This window comes from Silurus aristotelis, assembly GCF_946808225.1.
Source record: "Silurus aristotelis genome assembly, chromosome: 16".
Classification (NCBI taxonomy): domain Eukaryota; kingdom Metazoa; phylum Chordata; class Actinopteri; order Siluriformes; family Siluridae; genus Silurus; species Silurus aristotelis.
In genome coordinates, this window is record NC_139589.1 from 21,301,786 (window position 1) to 21,324,549 (window position 22,764).

Genomic DNA, 22,764 nt, shown 5'->3' on the forward strand with positions numbered 1-22,764 from the left:
TGATCAATCTCAAGTATCATACTAAGAGAAGGTCTGGGACGATGTCAGAAATGTCAGACCTTCTGAAGCGGAAGGAGAATTTATATCTCTTCCCTGGTACAGTTTCTGATATCACAATTATTTCCACTACTACTACTAATAATAATACATTATGATGAGAAATTAAGTTCAAAGTACTTAAAGTAAAAAAAGTAAAAAAAAATAAATAAATAAAAGTAAAAAATAAAATATTTATTATATCATGTAATATATCATATAATAAATAAAAAAATACATATACAAATATAAATAATGAGTTAGATAAAGTCATAAATTCAACAAAAAAATTAAAGAATAATTAATTAATAAATATACAGACATGGCCAAACAAAAAAACTAATAAAAAGATGACAAATAATATAACAAATAAAAAAACCCAGGTTTTTTTTCACCCTGAGCTCTTACACTTTTTATTTTTGGCAAATTTTTAAACCTCATCTATTTATGGACAAGAGTATTGGAAACCCTTCTTTTCCAACAATATCTGGTTCTTCCCCAAATAAGTTACCACAAAGTTAAAGGCACACAATTGTATAGGATGTCTTTGGAATTGGTAGCACTATTTGAACTAGAAGACCCAAACCTGTTCCAGCATGACAATGATATGGTTTTCATGTGTTGGAATGGACGAACACCTGCTATGGAGCTCTGACCTCAACCCTAGTAAACACCTTTGGGATGAATTGGAATGCAGGCTGCACCACAGCCTCATTATCTCAACTACATCACTATCTGACTTTACTTACACCCTGAATGTGGACTGGGATATTTAAATAGCACATGCAAATCTTATGGTCAGGTGTCCACAAACATTTGTCTAATAAAGTGTATATTCTTACTTCATGTTTAATTTTCATTGACATTTTTTCTTTCATGTGTAACAAAAAAAGTCCTGCTTATAATGGAATGCTTATTGTATATTTCACTGGCTTGGGAATTTAATTTTGTCACTTTTTACAAGGCAGATGGTTCATTGATAAAGCTCCTGATCTGCTCAAACAATAATTTAATAAACTCAGCTTCTGTCTCAGTGTCTGGTAAACAACCGGCAACAAATAATTGCTGACAAAAGGCTGTCAAATTTAAGCTCAGTGTAAGCGGTACCATTTTAGAACTGTTTGATTTTTAGTGATAGCTCACTCACTAAAATAACATGTCTAATTCTTCTGAGATATACTGTACATGCTGTGACTTAAGTGACTTCATTACAACATTTTAAAGAAAATGCACCATAAAGTTTATATATATATATATATATATATATATATATATATATATATATATATATATATATATATATATATATATATATATATATATATATATATATATATATATATATTGCTAGACCACCATTTTCTGTACTTCTCTTCCATGGTACTTTTATGCACTTCACCTTTATATATAATCTTTCAGCTCCATCTGCAGGACAAGTCACATACTGCAGCAGTGTTACTTTCACTACTACTGTAGCTTTAACATTTCAACAATACATTCGTTTTCCTGTTCCCCACATCTACTATTAACTAAACCATAAATAAACTATTATGTATTAACTATAAACTAAACAAAACAAGTGTTGATACGATACAATAGATTGGAAATACTGTTAAACATTAATACATGTGATAATGTAATAAAATGTAATAAAATGTATATATTTGCAATTGTCATAAATGTACTGATAACCATTTTACTATCAATACTTGAAATATATGAATAATTTTTTATAATTTATTCAATTATTCATTCTTTTACTCTTTTTTTTGTTCATTCATTCATTTATTATATTTCCATCTATCTATCTATCTATCTATCTATCTATCTATCTATCTATCTATCTATCTATCTATCTATCTATCTATCTATCTATCTATCTATCTATCTATCTATCTATCTATCTATCTATCCACCGCACCATTTCTTTCTTTCTTTCTTTCTTTCTTTCTTTCTTTCTTTCTTTCTTTCTTTCTTTCTTTCTTTCTTTCTTTCTTTCTTTCTTTTTTTTATTAATACATTTTTAATCCATCCACAGTTTCTTTCTTTCCTTCTTTCTTTCTTTCTTTCTTTCTTTCTTTCTTTCTTTCTTTCTTTCTTTCTTTCTTTCTTTCTTTCTTTCTTTCTTTCTTTCTTTCATACAATATTGTGAATACTCACATTTATAGAGGGAAAAAAAGCAGAAAAACACAAACAACATCCTCTACAACTTCTGTCTCATACTGCTCTGGGCGTGCCCTAATGAATTATTCATGAATACGCCAAAAGTGGGCGCGGTTTGTCGTATCCGGAAGTGAAATGTTGACGTTGCCCTTTTCCCCCTCCACCCGTATTCGGACAAATCCCGGCTACTTCGTTGGGATTGGTGAGGCTGATTCCTCCTACACGCGGATGTTTAGGAAACATCTGACTGGCTCATACAGAGGAACTGGCCAGCTGACTGGTCTCGCAAGTGGCAAATCGTAGAACAAGAGGCGGGGTTTATCGGAATACGAGTGGACAAGAGGGGAAAAAAATATATACTGACGTTGAGTCACCCTTTGGCCATCGTGGAACCGTTAGATCGCTGACAACAAGCTGAGATGAGGCCGCATACATGCGACTGATCCTCTGTACAACCTTGGAGAGATTTGATATTCCGTCTTGGAGAAAAAATGATGGAAGAAATGGACAGATTTCAGGTCCCACCAGTGAACTCGGAGATGCAGCCGCTGGTGAGTAGCATGAGCACTTCTGCAGCAACATCTGATCATCAACAAGACATGGAGATCATTCTGTTTAGAGAAGATCCAGGAAAAAGAAAAAGACTGGACTGATCAATAGGTTGAGAAGAACAAGAGCATTGCAGGGTCAGAGCTACATTTCCATAGTTCACATCATAATTAGACCTCAGTGTTTCTTCAGCTGTGTTTTCTCCATCTCAGGACCCATTTGTGTTCCTGGTGATCTTCTACTTAACACATATGCAGTAACTAAACAACTGCAGAACATTCATGAAAAAGCATGTCTTTGTTTCTTCTCCATAATTAAGCCACTTTATCTTCCAATCATATTTCGAAACATTCTTCGAAAATCTTTTTTATTTATTTATTTTTGCTTTATGTCTGAGATCTCATCTCATCCTTGAAACATCTCAACCATTACAGGTTATTTTTAGTGTCCAGTGTTCGAACAGTCACCAGTTTCACCTGGAGGTTGTGGCATCACAAGTTTTCAGAAGATAATGAAGTCACATGATCACATGAAGGTTGTGACATCAGAAGTTGTCACTAGATTCTGAAGACACATGCTGACAAAGAGTTTGTGACATCATAGGTTTTCAGAAAAATTACGATGTCACAACCTCCTGATGAATTTTCTGACAACTTCAGATGTCACAGCCTACTTAAGAAGCTCATGAAGTCACATGCTCACATGAAGGTTGTGACATCAGGAGTTCGCAGAAGATTCTAAAGTCACATGTTCACACGGAGGCTGAGACATCAGAAGTTCTCAGGAAATCATGAAGTCACTTGACCACCTGAAGGTTGTGACATCAAAAGTTCTCAGGAGATTCTGACATCACATGCTTAAATAGAGGTTGTGACAGAAGTTCTCAGGAGATCTTAATGTCACATTATAACCTGAAGGTGGTGACATCAGAAGTTCGCAGGAGATTCTGACATCACATACTCAAATAGAGGTTGTGACAGAAGTTCTCAGGAGATCATGAAGTCACTTGATCACCTGAACTTGGTGACATCAGAAGTTTTAAGGAGATTCTGATGTCATATGCTCAAATAGAGGTTATGACATCAGAAGTTCTCAGGAGATTCTGACCTCACATGTTTAAATAGAGGTTTTGACAGATGTTCTCAGGAGATAACAAAGTCACATGATCACTTGAAGGTTGTGAAATCAAAAGTTTTCAGAAGATTCTGATGTCACATGCTCAAATAGAGGTTGTGACAGAAGTACTTAGGCGATCATGAAGTCACATGATCACCTGAAGGTGGTGACATCAGAAGTTCTCAGTAGATAATTAGGTCACATGATCACCTGAAGATTGTGACATCAGAAGTTTTAAGGAGATTCTGAATTCACATGCTGACAAAAAGGTTGTGTTTTTAAGTATGTGAGATTTTAATTAGTGAGGTCAGTTTGAAAGTCCAATATTATAGATTGAAATAAAACTATAAATATGAATATTCATGAATGAAGGTGGTATTTTCCTATCGTGAAACTTATGGAAATAACCCTATGCATAATCCTATGGCAAATCCAATGAAGAAGAAGGAACTCAAAATACTTAATTACAGATATAAGTAATTACATTGTCCATCTTCTGAGTTATTGAGATCCATTTATCCGACTCTTTCCGAAATGTTTAATCAAACTGGAACTGCCAGTCTGCTGAATATGCAAATATGCAAATTCACTGAACGTGGAGGAATAATATCATTCATGCCCATTGTTAGGCTGGAATAGGACTAATGTAATGTAAATGAGGAGAACGAGTAAGAGCTAATATATTGTACTTCACAGTTGTGGAAATGGGAAATGTTAGGACTGTACCACTTATGGTGTACCTTGTTATTCGGTTCGTCTCGGAGATTCGTTCAGACATAAGTAAGTAAAATGTCGTAAAGTATAGCGTTTGGTTAACGAAGTGAAATAAACCCTTCGGCTATACGGAACCCTCGATTATCCTTTATTGGAAAAAAAAAAAGGAATAAAATTAGATGTAGAAAATGGTATATAATCAAATGAAGTCCATTAAAAAACAGAACATACATGATATGTTCATATGTGTAGCGGTTTATACGTCCTTAGTGTTTTCACTCTCATTTCAATTCGGACTACTAGTGAGTACACAAGCCTGATATCTGAGGCACCAACGAGTTACTCCAGTAGGGTTGCCGTTATTTATTTTTTTTTAATCCTCCATTTGTTTTGATTTGACAAAGAAAAAAGGTGTGCACACCACAGTGAGCTTGTTTCCCTTCAAAATATCTCCCCTTTTTGTCCTGGAGAATAGTCATGCTGTTTTTGAGTGGTATTCGGAATGCAGGTTTTCCGGAGACCTGGCAACCCTGCACCAAAATGTTCAATTAAAGAAAAGAAAAATAAGAGGATTTTACATACATATGTTACATATACATTACAACACAGTGGGATCGTATGTCCCAGCTCAAGGGACCAAGCTCAAGGGCCCAACAGTGGTCTATTGGTGATACTGGGGGTTGAACAACCGATCTTCTGATGCACATGTTTTTGTAGTGTAGTATTAAAAATGTACAGTTTGAATCAAACTTTGTGTATCATTACAGCCATGTTTATAAAACAAATATTTAGGCATGTTCTAATAATTTGTAATTCTTTTAATCCGATTTTTCTGCTCAGAATTTGAGCGAACGAAATCGGATCAATCCACTTCACTTAAACTTCGATAACAATCGCTCCTAACGCCAGTGCACTTGAGATGAGTGTGTGTATATATAGTGTGTGAAGTGTTCATTGAGCCAAGTTTGACATGTGCTCATTGAAATGGGACGAGGTGACACAGCCCGGGGTGATATTGTGCCTCACTTTCATCCCGTCCCGCTATTCAGAGCACCAGCTGTTCCCCCACGCTACACTTTTCTCATGCTAATTCCAGGTTTGGGCTGGAGGGCTATTGTGCGTAGATTTCATTGTGCGTAGATTGTATTGTGTGTTAAAACAGGCCATGTCTCAATGACTGGGATTTTTGTGTATTGGTAACTACAGTACCTTTAGACTGTCGAATTCACAAGATCTGATTGATCAGAAGGTGTTTTCTGTAAAAGCAGGGTGCAGGGGGTCTTTCTGTCTGCAGGGTTTGTATTATTATTCTGCTCGTTTTTATATGCTATTGTTTCTGTAGTAAACGACGTGTATGACATTTTTATAAGGAGTTTCCAGTGTCAGTACTTTGTGTCAGTCAGAGGTAAAGATGGTTCCTGCTGCATCTTTCTTTCTTTCTTTCTTTCTTTCTTTCTTTCTTTCTTTCTTTCTTTCTTTCTTTCTTTCTTTCTTTCTTTCTTACTTCCTTCCATTTATCTGTACACTTTTTTTTTTCATCCATCCATCCATCCATCCATCCATCCATCCACTTATCTACCTAACCACCCACCCACAGTTTCTTTCTTTCTTTCTTTCTTTCTTTCTTTCTTTCTTTCTTTCTTTCTTTCTTTCTTTCTTTCTTTCTTTCTTTCTTTCTTTCTTTCTTTCTTTCTTTCACAGCATGGTCAACATAAATGGAAATATAGGAGGAATAAGAGCTGCATTTTTCTTAATTTTTTCTTTGTTTCTTTTTACCATCTTTCTTTCTTTCTTTCTTTCTTTCTTTCTTTCTTTCTTTCTTTCTTTCTTTCTTTCTTTCTTTCTTTCTTTCTTTCTTTCTTTCTTTCTTTGATCCATTCAACTGTACACTCTTTTTTTTTTCCATCCATCCATCCATCCATCCATCCACCTAACCAACTTTTCTTTCTTTCTTTCTTTCTTTCTTTCTTTCTTTCTTTCTTTCTTTCTTTCTTTCTTTCTTTCTTTCTTTCTTTCTTTCTTTCTTTCTTTCTTTCTTTCTTTCTTTCACTCACAGCATGGTCAACATAAGTGGAAATATAGGAGGAATAAGAGCTGCATTTTTCTTTCTTTCTTTCTTTCTTTCTTTCTTTCTTTCTTTCTTTCTTTCTTTCTTTCTTTCTTTCTTTCTTTCTTTCTTTCTTGTGTAATATATTGAAAATGTTGAAGCCCATTGCAATATAATGCATTATAATCGCAGTAGCTTCACTCAGGTTCGTTACTACTGTTTGGGGTACCAGGCTTCCTAGTTTTGGTCGAGTGCCAAGTCGTCCTCTAAGGATTTACTCTGCGTGTAGCATTAATTGCATGCCCAACCGAACCTACAGCTAAACACAAATAACTATTCATCCTTACGATGTTGGAGTTTGTGTTTTTGTGACATCCACGTTGTCGAACGAAAGCTGCACTTATTTGTGTTAAAGCAAACTTGTGTAACAGGATAGGTGTTTGGAAGTGTTGCCTTTTTGTAGCTTGCAGAAATCAAATTATTGTAACAGAACTAGTGTTTGAGCGATAGTTTTTTTTAAACAGAATTGGTGTGTTGACTTTTTACTTCATGTCAAGATTACACACAGCGTGATCTTTTTCGCAGCTGCCAGCCTGGCAGAATTATTTATCATTCCATGTGTTGGCTGTATAAATCAGAACACGCTGTTTGTACGCTTGTCTTTTATTTTTTTTGGAACGAACTTACAGTAGGTTTTTGACCAGACAGCACTTATTTTTTTGTCCAGACAGGTAAATAATAATACATTTGCAGGCTTGTTTCAGTATCCCAGTGTTCTTTGCTTTATCGCTTATAGAAGGCATGATGAAGGTTTTAATAGCACCACTGCCATGCATGACCATGTTCCTTGGTCTTGCCTTTGGAAAATCAAAGCTATACTGAGTTTCCCAGTTCAACAATTTTCCTTACAAGAAGTCCAATTAACTTGGCTTAAAAATGGTCAGCTAATGTAATTCAACTTAAAAAAATAAATAAAATAAATAAATAAATATATATATATATATATATATATATATATATATATATATATATATATATATATATATATATATATTTTTTTTTTTTTTTTAGATGATAGCACTGTCCGCCCTCTTCCAAATAGTTTAGTCTCCTCACCAGGGGTCCGAGAGCTAAATTGTCTGTGTGCACTGTGTGGGGAGCATACAAATAGTGGGTGGGATATATTAGGCAGCAAGAGAACATTTTGTCCTCAAAGTTGATGGGAAAAATGGGCAAGCATAAGTATGTGAGTGAGTTTGACAAGGGCCAAATTTTGATGTCTATCCGACTGGGTCAGAGCATCTCCAAAACTTCAGTTCTTATGGGATGTTCCCAGTCTGCAGTGGTCAGTATCTATTAAAAGTAGTCCAAGAAAAAAAACAGTGGTGAACCAGCGCCAGGGTCATGGGTGGCCAAGGCTCATTGATGCACATGGGCAGGGAAGGCTCAAAGGGTCAGGACTGTTTTGGCAGCAAAAGAGGAACCAACAAAATATAGTTATGCCTGATTAATGTAAATCAACTTGTTGCAGGATTGTGCTCCAAAGAAACCAATTTTGTGTTTAAGTCGTGGTTGGGTTTTGGTATAAAGTTTAACTGTACCGTTTGTATGCGTAATTTTACGCATACAAACGTAGTACTGTTTGTATGTGTAAAATTATCTTGGTTTTGTCCTTGGTTCAGGTTTCAGTTTAAAGCCCATACCTATCAGTAGTGGTATGATTAAGGAGAGCTAGCTGGGGGGAGACAAATATGGTTTATAGAACAAAATATTATACACGAGTTTTGGTATCTGATGGTTGATTTAAAGTTAGATGTAACTAGTACTGAAGTAGGCCACTCGATAGGGTCATGAGACAGTAAACAGAAGTAAATTCCATGGGTTGGATCCTGTTGACAGACCATTGTGGGTCTGACTTCTAAACAATGTGTAGCTTTGGCCATTTTAAAGATGACTTCGAACAAAGCTTTTCCTCTTGTCAGTCATTTGCAGTCATTATTTGGATGAGCTTTTTCTCAGAAACTATTTGCACATCACCCTAACCAGCTGTGACAAACAGGCAGGAAAATTGTTAGGGTTAGTATATAAAAAGTTTGCTACCTGATAATTCAATTGGTAATTCTGAAGTAATGAAGGTAGTTGAGGCCAATTTCTCCGTTCAAATTGGCCTCAACTACCTTCATTACTTCAGAATTTGGCACATAGGTGGGTGTTCATTTCAATCCTGGCTATTAAATGCTGAATAAATACAAAATTAAAAAATAATAATTATTTTTTTGGCTGATTTAGATTTTTTTTTGTTAAACAATACGGAGCATCTAATAATTATTTTCCTATTTGAGACCATTTGACAATATACCTCATGAAACCACGATATGATATAATCCTGTGACAATATCAAACCATATCCTCCCTTTTTTTTTTTAACAATGAGCAGCGTTAAAGTCCACGTGATCTCTCATTACCTCAGCTGTATTTGTATGAGCCTCTTGATTTTGCTCTACCTCACTGGCTCGGAGAGGTTTTCAAGACAAGGTCACACATTGAATGTGTAATAATGCTCAGCTTTGTTTCAATTCTGTGTTCCACTTAGGAACCTTAGTCTGAAAGTAAACATGGTCTGACAGCTACTACGGATAGCGTGGCTGTATGCTGTGACCAGGCTTCTCTGCTCTGATTGGTTTGTGACATTTACCCACGGTGCCTCGTGGCCTTGTGTAATAAGGCCAGGCTTGTGCTCATAATAAGAGCTCTGTTGGCAGAGAAAATTAGTCTATTTTTTTCTTTTTCTCTCTAACAGACGCCTTCTGTTCGCTTCCCAGTTTCCACCAAGGAACCAAACCTTACAAAGTGAACACAAAGCTTGCAGGGTTCTGTGGAGGAAATACTAGATGGTTGCTATGGCATCAGGAAACCTCCCATCTCTCTTTGATTTCTGAAAAGCAGGTCTAAAAAGGGAAAGTGAAGGATTATATACTTGCTATATTTAGCAGCAAGTATTTTAATCATAACATTTTTATAGATTTCTCCTATAAAGCTACAGAACTCCAATCACAACTCCTCAATATTCCTGTCACAGGTTTCAGAACGAACTGGAAGTGTGATTAACCCATGTTGCATGCTATTATTATTGTGTCTAGCTTACGTCACCCTCTGTAAATTAAGTTCTTTTTTTGGAATAAACATTGACGTGTTTTTCCGTTGAGATCATCTGATATCGCTGAGTACAACTTTTTACATCGTGCTAGTCACAAGCTGATTGACTTTGTTGGAAACGAGGATTATTTCTACTCATTAGAAAGCTTCATTACCAAAAGTACAATGTGACTATATGACAAGCATTGTGTGCGTCTGTCGTGCTTAAGAACAGAATGATGGTGAACTGAATGAGATCCAGGATTGATTTTGTTAGTCAGAGCAAATACATTACTTACAGTACAGTTGAACAAAAGTGTTTTTTGGAAGTGAAACACGGTAATAAGTATGTAGCCAGCTGAATCACAAATCTGCTAGCTACTAGTCAATCAGTATGTAAATTGTGTAAATAAAAACAGCAATATAAAATGTTATGTCTCATCTGTAAATAAAATTATTAGGTAGGTAGTAATTATATTATAATATCATAATTTATACTGAAAATTTGCGAATACCAATAACATGCAGTGTCTTTCAAAAGTTTGCCAACACCTAGTATTTTCAAAACACATGCATGTCCCTTATGTTTCTATGCATTCTATGCTATGAATTGGACCGTGAATTTTTGGTCAAATTCTAGCAGACGTACTTCTGTAAGACATAGAACAGGAGAAAAGACTTTAGCAGACTGCCTCGCCCCCACAGTCAGACATGGAGGTGGAAACTCAATGGTTTTTATTGTTTTAGCGCAGAGAAGGTTGGAGATTTTTCTAAGTAAAAGTAATACTGAACCAACATGGTTACTATTCCATACTTCAACACCATCTAATTCCGTCTGCACTGCACTTCACTATACAACAAGACGATGGACCAAAGCATATTACTCTGTAATCGTTATTTAGAGAGGAAACAGTCAGCTGATAAGAGTGTTATCGATCAAGGAATGGCCCAGTCACCACACCTATAGATCGCAAGGTCAGAAAGAAATTTCCAATTAGCGAACACAAGCTTTGACCAATTTTACAAGATACATCGAGACATTTTTCAGATGAATGTTTGGAGAAATGAACTGTCTGGATGCCCAGAGTGTATATGATTATGTAATCTGTTATTCATGCTAAGAGAGGATTGGATTTTTCACATTTTTTTTTTTACATTACATAGTTTGTTGCATAGAAACAAAAAGAACATGCATGTGTCTATCAAAAATGCTAAAAGGCTAGGTGGTTCAAACCTTTCGACAGGCACTGTGCTCGGTCTGGGTATCACTGTGTCTTAACATTGTCTTTTTAAAGGAAAACTAAGTTATTTTTAAAGGAGTCCAAATTCATCTCATGCTTCTACATCTACATTCGTCTCATGCCATATTCACTGAGTGGCTAAAGTGGGCCAGGCTCTGAGAGGAAGATTAAACCGGGTTGAGAAAACTGCTGAGTCATGCTGAGCAAATGAACTAACACCAGCTTAATCAACACTCTCAGCCTGTCTAGACACTCTCTGGAGGCTTTCGTACTGCGTATGCTCAGTCTTTCTGCTACTGTTTTGTTGTCTCTTCTCATGCTGTATGTATACGGCTTTTGGCGATTAGCGAGTGAGGGGGAATTGTGTGGAATGGAGCTATTATTGTCTAGCAAGTTACCCTTATATACTCGTGGGTTTTCTCCAGGATTTCTGGCTTCCTCTTAAACAAGTGTGTGTGTGTATTAATGTCAGTGTATTAGCTATGCTAAGATGTAGATCAAGTGTATCCACGTGTAATACAGTTAATTGGTTTCCTATCCAGGATGTATCCCTTTTCATACTCAGTGTTCCTGGGAAAGACCATGAGCCTGGATACTGAAGATAAGTAGTTAGCTAGTGAAAAGGATTAGCAAAAAAAATGTGGCAGAAATTGTATTGTAAAAATGGAAATGACAACGAATTTACAGCACTTTAATGCTAATTTATTTGCGTTTCATTTATGATAAATTTTTGATTATATAGAAATGCACACAAGAACTTAAGATACTTTAGTTGTTTCTATGGAAATGCATACAGCCTATAATTGGAAAGTGCATCTATTATATTTCTAATATACCCTTAATAGTTATATTTCCCATTCATTAAATATTAATGAATTTGTTTCAGTCTTACTTGTTTATACCTTGGCATCAAAAATGTCTCGGAAAGTAAAGCGACGTGTATGTAATTGAATTAGGTGCCTCAGAGATTAGCTAGTTACTTTAGCAAGCAGGTAAACACAAATATGAACATCAGATACACTATATGAACAAAATTATTGTCACCAATACCCCAAAACCTTACTTACTTTACTTTACACAAATATTTCTGCAGACTGTTGGAGATGCACAATTGTGTAAGATGTCTTTGGATACGGTAGCATTATATTTTCCCTTCATGGCATTGCCCCTGCGGACAAAGCCAGCTTTATGAAAATCTGGTTTACATGGGTTAGAGTTAAAGATCTTGAGTTGCCTGGAACAGAGCTCTGACCTTAACCATACTCAACATGATTAGAACACTGATTCCACCCTAGGCCTCCTCCCTTCGTCACTACCCTAATTCAGTAACGCCTTTGTGGCTGAATGACCATAAAACTCCTTCCCTTTTTGTGCATCTCTTTTCCTTTTTGTTTAACTTTGTCGTTGTGTGTTTCCGTGCATCAAGGATCCAGCAGCAACGTCCACATCTGACTCGGAAACAAGAGAGACCGAATCCGTGCCCATCAACTACAAGCCTTCTCCGCTTCAAGTGAAGATCGGTGAGCTGTCATTTATATTATTCCACTGACATGTAAAGTCAGGTTCTGGAGCTCTGGATGTAATGTAGTGTGATGGAGGTCAGCTATTGGTCATATTACTTTAAAACTATTTTTTATTTGCTGATGGCACACAGATTGTGTGTGAAGCGAGAAGAAAAATCACAAGTGTCTATATGGCCTCACACTATATATTGTATATTGTATATATTTTGAATGAGGTTTTATGGTTTATTAAATGCCCAGTTAACCAACCAGTTATGCTGTAACTTCGCACACTTGTTCTAGGTGTTTTTAAAAGACCAGTGTATTAATTTCTTATTCAAAGTCCTATTAAAATTTCAATTTCATGGTTCAATCGCACACAAACATAAAAAAAAAAACCCAACATAATGACTATTTTAGCCGCAAGAGGAAATATAATGTAATCAGCTTCTTTGACTAGAAATGCTTTTACACACTTTCGTTCATGAAATTATAGTTTTGTCTGGTTTCGGATTGAGGTTTCTCTATTTGTCACTTGGTATGAAGAAAAAAAAACAAAAACAAACAAAAAAAATAATAATATATATATATATATATATATATATATATATATATATATATATATATATATATATATATATATATATATATATATATATATGAATGAGTTCTGGTATTTTAGTGAATTTGTCTTTGATGTATAAAAAAATAATCGAAATAAATAAAAACTAATAGTGAAAAATATCAAAAATATCTGTAAGATTTTTTTTACTTATTTAATAAATAAATTGTTTTGTCCGGATTCGGTTCCCAGTCTGGCCACTGATTCATTGTTTTTTTGGAAGACAGGATTGGATTGTGGAATGTGGATTTTTGCAAGCTTGTGCTTTTAGAGATGCTTTTCTGCTCTTCATGGTTGTTGAGTTTTTCTTTAAGGTACAGGAGACTTAGTGTCAGCTCAAACCAACCTTGCAATTCTCCTTGACCTGCAGCTGAACTGCTCCTTATTGGATGTTTATTGTTTTTCGCACCATTCTGTGTTTAGTCTAGCGAGCACTGTTTGTAAAAAAAAAAAAGCAGTGGAATAAAGCAGTAAATATTTAAACCGTCTGGCTGCAACATCCAAGTCACTTTTTTTTTTTTTTTTTTTTTTTTTTCCATGATGCTGCTGCAACATGATTGGCTGATTGGACAAATGTCTGAATAAGCAGCTTTTACATCTTATTATGGCAATTATAGTGGCCACATTTAATAGTTGACCCTAGATCTTTACACACATTTTATTTTTTATATTATTTTATCATCACGGTTGTTGAATATAATGTCTACATTTAGTCTTTATTGTATTTTTAGAGAAACAGAGAGAGTTGGCGAGGAAGGGCTCTGCAAAGAATGGGGCGGTGGGCAGCCCTGTGAATCAGCAGCCCAAGAAAAACAATGTGATGGCCAGAACACGGTAAGGCAGCACGACCGTTTATTATACCCGGAAAGCAAATAACAAGGAGTCGCAGTCATGTTGAACATCATAACTACAGAGCTGCAACAACATTCTGAAGTGTGAGGACAGAAAGTGCGAACGCTAATGAAAGGCAGAGAGAAGACAAGTCGCCGTCACACTCCTGCTGGGATTAGAAGACATGAGAACACACTGGTGTCGAACAATATATAAGTCTCCTCAGAGGGTCTATAAACTGTCGATTAAGACAAGCTTTTGTTTTTAGATGAGAGGGGTACTGCCTTGTCCTGCAGGCCTTCTCGTTTATTTTTAACTAATGACTTGTTTTATTTGTATTTATCGATTACATCATATCTGGGTTTTTGCAATGTATACCTAATTCTTTAGATTATAAATTAAAATAAGATAAAATGTTTTTTATTTCTTGTAAAAGTGAAATACACGGCTAACTAGCAAGCTGTAGTGTAGCTTATATCATTTTTTTTTTTTTTTTACTTTTTGCAATTTTGTATGCACATTTGTTTCATCCACTATATATCCATCTTTCTGTCTCTTAGTTGAAGAGAATGTTTTGATTATTTTAGAATACACAGAATGGTTCATATACTATATGCACATATCGCATTATTCCGAAATAAATAAAAATGAATGTAGGGGGAGGGGGAGTGGTGGCTCCAGCGGTTAAGGCGCTGGGTTGCCGATCAGAAGGTCTGGGGTTTAAGCCCCGGTATCGCCAGGCTGCCACTCTTGGGCCCTTGAGCAAGGCCCTTAACCCTCTATGCTCCGGGGGTCCCTTATGAGGGAAATATCAAGGTCCGTGATGTCGGAGTGACATGGGGCCGCCTTCAGGGACGGTGCTGTGAGGATTGGGCAGCAGTCGAAGGCGGGGCCTGTTTAGACTCCTGTCCCCGTGACCCGAATTACGGATAAGCGGGAGAAAATGAATGAATGAAAAAATGTAATACTTGAAATAAAAATAAAAAGGTTTGGGTTTGAGGCTTCTCTATTTGTCAAATGGTATAAAAATATGCCTCGATGTAAGGGGTATATTATAATTGTAGTATTTTAGTAATCATTTAATAATTTGTCTTTGATAAAAATAAAAAATAGATAAAAACTCCTGAGCCTAAATAGGGATTTAAATATGACATTATAATATGGATATTTTAATTAATTCTAATAAATTAATGCATTTTTAATAGTTTCTAACAATAGAAGCAGCCCATGTGATAAGATTGTATTCTTAATTTTTTTTATTATATATTTGATATTTTATATGCACTATACTACTTATGTTTTTATAGCCCAGATTATTTATTTTTACATATATATATTTCATTTATTTTTTCTTTTCAAAATTTTTAACAATTAATATTTAACATGGTAACAGATTTTTTTTGGTTTGATTATAAAAGCTTCTCAATAATTTCATTGAAAATTTCATGCAATTTCAAAAAATCTTGCTTTTCTTTTTTTTTTTATTGCAGTTTGTAGTTTATTGTAAAAAATGTCTTTGAATCTTGATGTGATTACTTTTGCCTTATCATCTACCCCTGGGTTTGAAAGGGTTAAACAAAATGCAGTTCACTTTTATTTACTGCATTACAGCTGAACTTTGGTAGTTCCTAAAAGGTTGTTGATTATGTCTAACATTTCATTTGTTCGTTTGTAACTTTTTGGTTTTTTTTTTTACTTAAAAAAAGCTAAAGATCCCAATATAGTGAAAATAGTGACATTCTCTACTTCGATTTAACGAAATCTCTTGCTTCTGCTGTAGGTTGGTTGTTCCTAATAAAGGCTACTCATCTTTAGACCAGAGCCCTGACGAGAAGCCCCTAGTCGCACTGGATACAGACAGGTATGATGTTTAAGAGAATTAGCTTAATATAATCTCTCCAGTTGGATGTTGGTATTTCAAAAACGATCAAATATAGCAGATTTCCCATCTGCGTAAAAAGATTTCCATCCATCAAAGCAGCGTAATTAACCCAGATGATCCATCTGTGGTCTTGTTGCACTTGGGAATGTGTATAATTGGTTTTGGCTGAAGTCTTTGAACTGCTTTCAGTTTCTGAGAAATTCTGCTAATTATTTTCATATTTCATAAACAGTTTGTGTGATGTTTTACAGATTTTTCGGGGAGACTGAGTCTCAGTCTCATTTGTGTCATTGCTATTCTTATGTGGGAAGTGGTAGCTTAGTGGTTAAGACTCAGGGTTACTGATTAGAAGGAGGGGGGGTCATGCCTCAGTATCACCAAGCTACCACTCCTGGGCCCTTGGCTAAGGTGGGATGTGGGGAAAAACTATTTCATTTTGCAGAAATATATATGTGACAAGAAAAAAATCCTCCTTTAAAATTTTTTATTTAATAGAAATAAATAAAGAAGCCTCCAAAGCGCTTTTGTATTGAACGATTGATAATTCAGTGTGTAAGACAGCGCGCCTCTTTCCACATTCAGTCCCAGATTTGTTATCATTCATCCAGCAAGGGCATTCGTAAAGTCATGTACTGATGTAGGTGAGGTGAGGAGGCCTGGGGTGTAGTCAGCCTTCACATCAATCTTAAAGGTGTTTAATATGGTCGAGGTCAGGAATCTTTAGCAGGCCTCTCTAGATATTCCAATCCAACCCATATAAATCATGTGTTCTTGGAGCTCGCTTTGTGCACAGGTGCGCTGTCATGCTGGGACAGGTTTGGGTCTTCTAGTTCAAGTAAATGGATAGTGTATTTCTTCACCATCCAAAGACATCCAGTACAATTGTGTGCCTCCAACTTTATACCTCATAAATTCTTGTATACCGAAGCACTATCGAATTCTCAATTCTGATTGGTCACAACATTCTAGTGAAATCAACCAAAATGTAAAACTCACATAGACATAAAAAAGTCATTTTTGTGGTGATATTTTGCTTATAGTAAATGTTTGCATAAAAAAGATAAACTAGGTTCGCCTTACCAAATTATACTGTAACAGTCGTTGATTTGTTTCCCATACATCAGACCATGTCAGGTTCTCGGCTGCGTAAAATAGTCTCTCTGTAATGTTATGTCTATGATGTCAGGCCATTTAATCATATGTTAGATGACTCATCTCTCAATGCTTCGTCTCTAATTGTCACTGTGTACTCTTTGTGTAGTTTAGTCTCGTTCTGCTTCCTCTTTCTCTTTTCACCTCCGTATTTTTAGTCATTCTGTTTAAAACCAGGCTGTAATTAGCAGAAGCATGGAGCAGATGGAGTAATTAATTAATTAATTAACTAACTAACAAACAGTGATGATGATGATGATGATGATAATAATAATAATCTAGTGAGATTGAGATAAATCATATATTTAAAAACATATAATACATATAATTTCTTTACCTTTAATATGATATAGCAACCAACAAAATTTTAAAGTGAATAGAAATCATTTTATCCCATTCGTCCTTGAAATGCACCAGACCTACCAGATTCTGAAGGGTGTCTCTTGTGGATATCTGTTTTCAATTCATTCCATAGCTTTTCAGTAGGATTTTGATCTCTGTCCAGGCCAATTTAAAAAGCCACCATCGATCGTCATCTGTAAGGTTTCCTTTGCTGGCTTGGATTCACGCTTTAGGCCATTGTTGTTTTGGATGGTGGAATTTTGCTTTATACTCCGCTATGAAACACCTGCGGATTTTCTGCCAAATGTAATAGATATCTTAACTATAGCTCCAGTCCTGGCTGATGAGAAGCAGCATGATTTATTGACGCCTCCACCACCATGCTTCATCATGGGTATGCTCGATGAAATTTTTCCATCCACTGCTTTCCTGGTTATCATTTTAATCAGTAGCTTTCGATTACAATCCTGAGGGCTTTCCGTTTTTGCTTGATTCAAAAATAATAAATCCTTCAATTCGTGGTAGTAACAGTAGCTTTGCCTTGCGTCAGGACACATCAAGGTCAATTCTCTTCTAATAGTACACGCTTTATTGTCATATTTCTTTACATATGCGGCTGTAACTATCCAGCGGAGTGTCTTGTACATGTTCTAATAATTATTATCTTTCCCTCGTTTTCAGCGACGACGATTTCGACATGTCCAGATACTCGTCGTCAGGATACTCCTCCGCCGAGGTGAGATCAATGAGGGACCAGGTACCTGCACACAACACCAACTTTTAATCTTCACAATTATCCACCATAATCTGGCCTCATTGTGACACCTGTATACCCTCAAATAGATCATTATACCACAATCTTTATACTGGTTGGTTCAAAGGTGGAGATTTCTTTAGAAGTTTGAAAGAAAAAAAGAAAGAAAGAAAGAAAGGGTGGATGGAAGAAAGAACGAAAGAAAGAATGAATTCTTTGCATATCCCAGCAATGCTAGGAAGAGTCATCAATGATACAGTGCCACCTGGAGAACAGGGGGCTAAGGGCCTTGCTCAAGGGCCCCAAGAGTGGCAGCTTGGGATACTGAGGCTTGAACCCCCAACCTTCCGATCAGTAACAAGAGCTTAAACCACATTAATTACCACGTTAATGCTTGTATTTCGCATTTTTGAAAGGATTCTTTAGTGTCAGTCATTTGAGATAAAATAGTCAAGTTTACATTGGAAATTCTTGAAGATGAAGGACTCAGAAACAGGAACTCATGGACACGTCTCAATATCAAATTCTCTAAACCTAAAAATTATGCGTCGATGTTTGGTAAATGAAAAGAATCCCACTTCAGGACATCATACCACCGCATTACGTATTGCAATACGTGTTTTTCTGTCACATCACATTTAAGATTATTTTCATTCTTATGATCTCTGAACATATATTTTTGTTGTTTTGTTTTAATCTATCGACTAACAACAGCTCTTCTGCTTTTGCATCCTTTTCAGCAAATCAACCAAGACCTGAACATCCAGCTCCTGAAAGATGGCTACCGCCTGGACGAAATTCCAGATGATGAAGATCTCGACTTGATTCCTCCTAAATCAGTCAACCCTACATGCGTGTGCTGCCAGGCGACCTCCTCTTCCGCCTGCCAGATCCAGTAGCCTTGTATTCATTACCCTCCCACTGTTCCCAGACCCCCTATACTGTAAGTTTAGCTCACCGCTCGACGTAAACCCTCGAGTAACTACTAAAATAAATAAAATGGTTATCTTAAAACTAATATAGGAAAAAAAAAAGGATCAGGAAATTCAGGAAAACGGGTTCCTCCTATGGTAGGACATAGTGTCGGGATCACCACCAGAGGGAGTTTAGGATTTAGTTAGTTATGTGTATTGTATGTATAGGATGCGTTAACATGAAATTTTTAAAAGGGAGGAACAAGTGACACGTTTATTTGTAAAGCATTTCACACAAAGCTGATCTGAAAGGCCTCTGTTACAGCTTCTCATTTCTTTTCTTTTTTTTCTTTTTTTATGTCTTGATGCACAACAATGTCCTCTGTGAAAGTTAACTTTTTTTCCGATCCCTTAATTCGTATCGCAAATTGCACTACTACACCTGTACCCTTGATCAAAGCCAATCATGTGACAGCAGCACAATGCATCATGAGTCATGCCGCTACAGAGCAAGCGATTTAACTAATCGTCAGAATGGAGACACTGGATGTTTTTTGCACCGTTCTGTAAGGAGACGGTGTGAAAATAGCTAAATACTTCAATCACTACATCATGGAGATCACGTTTGTATGTTAGATCTAAGCTCTTGACACATATATTGCATGGTTTTCTTAGAGGTCGACCGAAAGTGGGTTTTACCGATATGTTTAATCAACTTAAAATGGATACTGGATTAAAAAAATAAACAACATGTAAAATAGTAATTTTAATACAAAAATAAAACAGTACTGTATCATGAAAATGTGCTAAATGAAATACATTTTTAATATATCAATTACTAAATTAAATTATACAATTAATAAATTATAAAAAGATATAATAAATATAATATAGCGCTCTCCGTGCAGCGTGCTGTCTCACGTGTAAAAACATACAGCATGTGGTGTCAGTGATACGCCTCTAGAGGTCGCTCAAAATGACACTGAACAGTATGGATTTTGGCAAATAGTTCCAGCAATCAACTATCGGTGCGGATGAACAGATGAATCGGTCGACAGATTTGATGTTTTGCCCTGTTGCTTCAAGGCGTGCAGGCGTACAGGTGTTTCTCTTAGCAGTGATAGGTGTGGTACACGCAAACCATATCAGGTGCTTTTGCGAGATCTGCCAGCGATTGCATGGTCGAGCCTGAAGAGTAATTTCATTTCCGAAGCCACAGCACACAAAGGACTGGAAACAAAAATGTACTAATTAAGTCATTACGCGTTATATTCACTGTTCAGACTTGACAGATGCTTGGGAAAGAAACATTTTTATAGTTTTTTTTTTAGATGTTGTTTGTCTTGTTATTTACATAAACATTTGTTTAGTGATGATGTGAAATAAAGGGAATGAGAAATAGGCTTCTTATGACTTACAGTAGTGTACTGTACTACCAGAATTAGTTAGCATTTCCTTACCACCAAATATAATAGTTTAGGACGATATAACTAGCACTGTGTAGGGGTTTATTGCACAAATCCATATCGTGTTACTCAAACAAAATTTCTTTTTTTTTTACTTTTGTCATGTGTCAAAAGCACATTATAACAAGCTTAGAATGAGCAAATTCTGAGCAAAAGCATTAGAATGAGAAGCGATATTGTTACAGCTAGATACAGTATTCAGAGGTGCCAATATTTAAGGTTGAGCCATAATACTTATGATTTTGGATTTCTTTTCGTTATCCGTAACGAGACATCAGAAAACTAGACGTTTCTTTGTTTTGTCTGAAATAGTCAGAGCAAACACTAAACAAAATCCAATTCATTAATGGTGAAAGAACGTGGGACATCATAATGTAGCATTTACATCAATATTGTTAAAAAAAAATGTATGGCTTTATATAATTGATTTTTGTTTTATTTTTTGTCTTTTTTTTTTTTTTTTTAAACAATGTTGGCACCTCTCCATTATAAATTCATGTCTACTTACCATATGCCAATGTTCTCACAAGCATTTTTTTTTTATTAATAATGTATTTTTTTGTATTATTATTATTTTAGCCAAAGACTAGTGAACTATTTCTTATTTGGACTGTGATCTGGACCATGACAGTGTGATCGAAAAACTTTTTGCACCACACAACACTAGTTAACAGAGTTAATACTTCATTAGGATTTAAAAATGCATTACTGTTTTTTAGGTTTATTAATAATAAAATAAATATTAATTATCTAGTAATATGTAATGGTGCCCTGATGATGGGGTCATTCGCAACTAAGGAACAAACACTACAGCTATTCTAACGATAATGTACTGGTGTCGACTAATTAATATAAAGGGAAATACCTGGAGACTTTATTTAATACTGTTCGGCTTGTGTAGACGGTTCTTCAGGTTTAAAGATCAAAATCATGAGCCACTAATAGGATAAGTAAATCAGTAAAACCGTTTCAGGTGTGTTTACACTCCAAACTTCTTCCAGTGTTATATATATATATATATATATTTGGTCAACTCCATAGATTTCGGTTGAATATTTATTATAAACAGTAGTTCGGACATGTTTTTTTTCCCCCCAATCTGCACCTGTGTTGTGGATTTGTTTTGGGTGCACATCAAGCACTTCTCTTTGTTTTTCATCCACCTTCCATCGTCGGGTTCCTCTCTCTCTCCTGGTCTGCCGAATTAGCTGAGAATGCTGAGTATGCCTTAAGTCAGTGTCTGTAGAGCATATTATTTATTTTGTGTGTTTTTTTAATTTATTGAAACAAGTAAGAAAGTATGCATTTTAACATAGACATTTCTGTTTGTTTTACCTTTTTTTTTTTCTTGCTCAGTATCATGACTGTAAAAATAGTCCAATAAAGTTTCCACTACCAGTATTTACAAATGTTGTAGTGTCGCATACTGTATGAATAAATCTGGCGCATTAAAGCTGCACTATTGTGTGTTTTGTTGCTCGGAGTTTTCAAAGTGCCGGGTCGAGTCCCCGTACCAGGCCGTGGAAGACTTGATACTGGGCTACGAGAAAGTTCTGGGGAAAATGTTCATAGACATGACACTATAAGATTTATTGTGTATTGTGCTGTTTGAGACCTTATCCAAATCGACATATGGAATAACTCTCTCTTTCTCTCTCTTTTTCTAGATAAATATATATACAGTATATACAAAACCCTAAATTCTAAAAAAAAAAAAAAAAAAAAAAAAAAAAGTTCTAAAAATGTATATAAAAACTGCAATAATTTCTAAATCTTGTAAATCCTCGATCTAATCACACTAAAACAAAAAAAAAAAACATTAAATGTTTAAACTAAGAAAATATATAATTTTTAAAGAAAGATAATGTTCCATTGTTTTAGAATAAAAGCTTTGGAATTAAATATTGATGTGATTATTCATATAAAAAGGTTTGGGGTTTAAATCATATTTAGTACAGTATTTTTATATGATCCCAGTGTTTTATTCAGTGTTTGAGATGCTTTAGTGGTCACTGAAGATGAATCAATAAATTGGTATGAAGGTCTGTGATAGTGATAATCCAGTAGGTGGTAATTCTCACACTCTGTAAAGGGAGGCCAGGGATTAGTGGTCACTCTGATTAGCCGAGCTTGATCCGTCCTGAGACAGATGGTGTAGTCGGCTTACATTCAAACCGTAACGAACCTTCTCTGATAAAAACATCTTGTTATACAGAAAGGACCAGAAGGTTCAGGTAAGATTTTAAGAGTATAAGAGTTAGTTTAAGGTTTCATGTACTTTTGAAAAGCTTGTAGGAT

General features: G+C 35.5%; 1 protein-coding gene across 2 annotated transcripts; it reads left to right on the forward strand.

The window, feature by feature from the left end:
• Nucleotides 1–2,350: 2,350 nt before the first annotated feature.
• fam219aa (family with sequence similarity 219 member Aa) lies at nt 2,351–21,925 on the forward strand. Of its 2 annotated transcripts, none has more exons than XM_083564218.1 (6): nt 2,351–2,750; nt 12,428–12,521; nt 13,857–13,959; nt 15,737–15,817; nt 18,014–18,089; nt 18,827–21,925. In XM_083564218.1, exons 1-6 carry the CDS (start codon nt 2,691–2,693, stop codon nt 18,983–18,985), a joined length of 573 nt encoding a protein of 190 aa, XP_083420344.1. In that variant the 5' UTR covers nt 2,351–2,690; the 3' UTR covers nt 18,986–21,925. The 2 variants fall into 2 exon arrangements, with proteins under 2 accessions (XP_083420344.1, XP_083420345.1); XM_083564219.1 differs by having other exon boundaries at nt 2,510–2,750; nt 18,014–18,068.
• The last annotated feature ends 839 nt before the right edge of the window (nt 21,926–22,764 follow it).